This window comes from Coregonus clupeaformis, chromosome 28 (genome assembly GCF_020615455.1).
Source record: "Coregonus clupeaformis isolate EN_2021a chromosome 28, ASM2061545v1, whole genome shotgun sequence".
Lineage (NCBI taxonomy): Eukaryota > Metazoa > Chordata > Actinopteri > Salmoniformes > Salmonidae > Coregonus > Coregonus clupeaformis.
Genome location: NC_059219.1, coordinates 23,007,241 through 23,012,020, shown reverse-complemented (window position 1 = coordinate 23,012,020; position 4,780 = coordinate 23,007,241). Strand labels below are relative to the sequence as shown.

The following is a 4,780-nucleotide window of genomic DNA, read 5'->3' as shown; positions in this document are numbered from 1 at the left end:
GTGATTTGTCTTTGATATGTTTGCTACCTTGTTTTGTGTATATTTTGATGTATGACAACTTCTGACAGACTTTTGAATTTGGGATGAACTTCCCCTTTAAACCTCAATAACCCAGTCACCCACAGTCACCAAGGCAACGATACAAATGACTCTTCTGTGGAACCCGAAACTTAAAAGCCCTAATATCAACAAGTGCAGTTTACAGTGCCACCATGGGTTACCATGGGGACATCCTCTCCAGGAATTCTAGAGTTTTGCAAGAAGTGTGTAAATCTCTTATGTAAATCTCTACCACCAATATAAGCGGTCCAGTAACATCACATTATACAACCAATGTGTACATAGCCTTTGAGGCAATAGTCTGAGCTTTGCGATGATGCCACGAACCCTTTCAAATTATCTTGTGAGCGACTCAAAAAACAGCAACAAATCTGCCCTCAACCTCGTCTTTAGCAGCCAACTGCACACAGTTCCAGTCATTTTGGTAATTTTGGACATATTGGTCATTTCATAATGAACAACTGAGAGAGCGAGAGAGAGAGGGATCTGTAGAAAAATAAACGTGTCTTTATTGTCGTATAGTTTTATCATGTTTGGGTCGTCTTTATTAGAGATCACACACAGCGCTTTCTCTTCTATAAAGGGTTAACAGACTTTCGTGCACATAGGCACAAGTACACACGTCGATGGTGGGGCAATCTGATTGGTCAGTACTGTTATTGATGAGCCAATGAAAAGGTCAATGGTGGCGCCGGGCCTCCAATGCCTCGCCGCGTTGGTTGCCTAGTGCCCGGTGTAGGGTGGGGGTAGGATGGGGTGAACGTCGGTTTGGAGGGTACCATGGATGTTTACAGGGGTCTGTGGAGGATCAGTTTTGGGAGCAGTACTTCCAGAAACACACTGTTGGAGAGAAAGAGAATGATATTAGAAAGTTGAAATAACTTCAAATATGACAAGACAGGAAACCAGTGACAAACACTTCCTAATTGACTTTTGACCCCTTGCTGTCACCTCTCTTGTTGCTGGGCTTCTTGGGTTGCGGTGGCAGGGACTTCTTGAAGTTTCGGCCACTCAGGCTGCTGGGGTCTATTCCGTCAGTGCTGGGACGGGATGCAGTGACGTTACCTCCAACATCCACAGGAGGCACTGTGGTGGTTTTCACTGTATCTGCCGCAGCTACCTTCAGTACAGGAATAGATGAAGCCACACTTCAGTTTCAAGCAGGCAGGAGGATCCTTTCAAATGATGTAACACAGGTACAGTATTTAATACTTAATAAAGGAGAAGTTCAGGTTTACAACTTATTGTAAGATGGTTCCTCAACCTGAAAGTAGTCTACGGGCGAAGAGAAACTGCATTACAAACACCAGCTAACTTTAGCCAATCGCTAACTAGCGATCAATGGACGTAATGGGGCAACAGTGCAATGTAAAAAAATAAATAAAAGGGAGCCAAATCACCTTTAATGTAACATTTCATTGTTGAGTTGATTTGGTCATACAATTTTGAAAATGTAATGGTTGCCCCTATCACTCCCATTGATTTCAATACTTTCTAAAACACATTCTGGTGTGAAAGTAACTATTCTATCCCAAGGCAGGTAGGAATATCATAAACACAAACAGCATTGATTTACCGCTTTCTTCTTCTTTCCTGAATTTCTGCCGTTTGCTGACCCTCTGGGCATCATGGTCATCCGTGTGCTCCGGGTGCTGTTGATCGTCCTGCTGAGTTCCTCCAGCGCCGACAGCATCTTCAGGATCTGGGCTCGTCTACCTGGGCTGCTCGTCACTGGATTCATCTTCAATCGTCTATTCAGACTGCTGGTGGGTGTGGATGTCTTTTCTCGACCAACAGGGATGGTGGTCATCAGTATGGTCTTCAGTAGTTTAGAAGTGTTGACTGTTGATGGTTCCGCTCTCTCTTGCACAATTGAGTCGCCCATAGCTGGACCTGGTAGCTGTATGTCTCCTGAAAGACAACATTACAGACACACATGAACATTCTGTGGTCTGCAGCGCAGGAGGTTGGTGGCACCTTAATTGGGAAGGATGGGCTCGTGGTAATGGCTGGAGCGGAATTGGTGAAATGGTATCAAATATATGGTTTCTATGTGTTTGATGCCATTCCATTTGCTCCGTTCCAGCCATTATTATGAGCCGTCCTCCCATCAGCAGCCTCCACTGGTCTGCAGTGTCATATCCAACACCTGGCAGAATGCCATCCTCATTATATAATGCCTCTCATAATGATTCAGGATGATGACGCATTTCCCTTTCTCAGCTTTCTATCTGTCCCTGTCTTCAGAGGGTCACTCTGTCAGCTGAGCCGTATTGTTATGTGGCCACCAAAATACCCTCTGAACGTCATACACGCCCCTGACGTCACAACGGTCCCATAGCAACGCCATGGAATCCCCCAGTACCAATGTCAGCTAGTGTCGGAGTTGAGAGTGGACACCAGCGGCTTTGTGTGTGTGTGTGTGTGTGTGTGTGTGCTTGCTTGCTTGCATTTGTTTGTGTGTGTGTGTGTGTGTGCTTGCTTGCTTGCATTTGTTTGTGTGTGTGTGTACATACCCCACAGGATAATTCAGCATTGTGTGGGCGAGGAAAGTCTATTCTAGGCAGAGAGGAGTGTGAGCAACAAATTCTTCATCTATTCTCCCTGAATACTTTCATTCAGCCATCTTCATCCTTAACCATGATGTGTCCATCCTTCTCTTCCTTCACCTTCTCTGTCCCATCCCATCACTCTCTCCCTTCAGCCACTCAATCTCAGCATTCCTTCCTACTCCCTCCTTCCATTCTCTTCCATCCTTTCTCTCCATCATGTGTTCCCTCCATGTTCCCTTTATACCTCGACTCTGACCCATCTCCCTCCCTCCCTCCCTCCCTCCCTCCCTCCCTCCCTCCCTCCCTCCCTCCCTCCCTCCCTCCCTCCCTCCCTCCCTCTCTCCTTACCTCTGTCAGTGAGCAGGGTGGGGGCTGTGTCCACTCCAGCCCACAGAGTCACCAGCACCATCAGGACTCCCACCAACAGGACCACAGATACTTTCTGCATGACTGCACCTTCTTACCGGAACTTCTGACCGTTTCTGAACCAATTCTGACCACAGCTTCTGGGCTTCAACCACAAGTACTGGTCTGGTTCTAAAGCTTAGGTCTTCGGGTACCAACAAGGTCTCGTTTTAGTCTCAAAGAGCTGAGTTAGCTCTGTCGTCTCCTCGTCTTCTTTAGCTACACGTTGAGATAACCTGTATGTCTCCTGGTGGTCAGTGTTCAGACAATCGTTTGGGTGTCCGTTAGTCTTCTTGTCCAAGTCTGTTTCTTTATTTCTGTCTCTGAAGCCACTCGAACTCGTTTGTCGTACACACACTTGTCGTTCAGCACCGATGCGCCTCTGTGAAGAAGGCTTGTCGAGAGTGTGTGTGTGCAGAGGTGCGTGTGCGAATTTCGCTCTTGTCGTTTCTAACTGTAGACCTGTCCCATCCTCTCTTTATAAACCCAACGGTTCCTTCATGACGGGCCAAACCAACACCTCGCCATTGCCCAATGAGGGGGCTGCTAATTTCTTGTGATCCCGCCCGCTCCTTCCTTTAGCGGCGTGATGACATTTGGCGTGTTTGGCGTCAGGCTCGCCATTGTGTGTGTTTGCGAGTGTGTGTGTGTCAGCGCGTCGCCCCGCTGTATAAGCAGTGATAAGATTCCTCTTAATGTGTTTGCTCAGGGGCCCACAGAGAAAGGCCCTCTGACGCAGGAGGGCCAAAAGCCTGTCTCCAACACAAAGTTGGCCCAGGCCACACACACACACACACACAATGAAAACGTTGCAGACTCAGAAACACACACACACACACTGTTAATAATAGACATGAATTGATAAAGGCACACATGCTCGAAAATACTACACACTATTTGTTTGCAAAGGGCAGAGGTTAGCTTGAATCCGGCCAACAGACCCTCACGCACAAATAAACACTCACACACAGCATCACCAAACACACCCACACACACATATAATCATCAGATGCAGACAGACAGTGTTGTGTGATGCACCTCAAAGGGAGATGCAGTCAAAGAGAGTAATGTTCAGTCTATAAAATCGTTTTTTTTTCGGCCTGTCACTAAGCTTAATCACACAGGAAGATGACGGTGTACTGGACACACTGATTGTCCTACGCTGTGATGTCAGAAAGGCGTTTTGAAATGACGGGTGAGGAGAGAAGAGGGGGAGTTGAAAGAGGAGAGGAGGAGGGAGAGGGGGAGTTGAAAGAGGAGAGGAGATGGGAGAGGGGGAGTTGAAAAGGGAGAGGAGGAGGGAGAGGAGAGGAGAATGGATAGAGGAGAGGAAAAGGGTGAGTTGAAAGAGGAGAGGAGTGCGGAGAGGAGAAGGGAGATTGGAGAGGAGGAGTTGAAAGACATGGGCATGGGAATACTGGATGTTGTGGATGACACTGGTGACAGGGCTGAGGAGTGATGTTGTGGAGATGACACTGGTGACAGGGCTAAGGAGTGATGTTGTCGAGATGACACTGGTGACAGGGCTGAGGAGTGATGTTGCATTCGGAATGTATTCAGACCCCTTGACTTTTTCCACATTTTGTTACGTTACAGCTTTATTCTAAAACGGATTAAATTGTTTTTTTCCCTCATCAATCTACACACAATACCCCATAATGACAAAGCAAAACTGGATTTTAGAATTTTTTGCAGTATTCAGACCCTTTACTCAGTACTTTGTTGAAGCACCTTTGGCAGTGATTACAGCCTTGAGTCTTCTT

General features: G+C 46.9%; 1 protein-coding gene across 1 annotated transcript; it reads right to left on the bottom strand.

Annotated features, from left to right (window-relative positions):
• Positions 1–570: 570 nt before the first annotated feature.
• Positions 571–3,451, bottom strand: urp2 (urotensin II-related peptide). Its single transcript, XM_041851833.1, has 4 exons — positions 2,961–3,451; positions 1,637–1,971; positions 1,012–1,180; positions 571–900 (listed from the first exon to the last, which is right to left on the bottom strand). The coding sequence occupies exons 1-4, from the start codon at positions 3,058–3,060 to the stop codon at positions 869–871; spliced, it is 636 nt and encodes a 211-aa protein (XP_041707767.1). The 5' UTR covers positions 3,061–3,451; the 3' UTR covers positions 571–868.
• Positions 3,452–4,780: the final 1,329 nt, after the last annotated feature.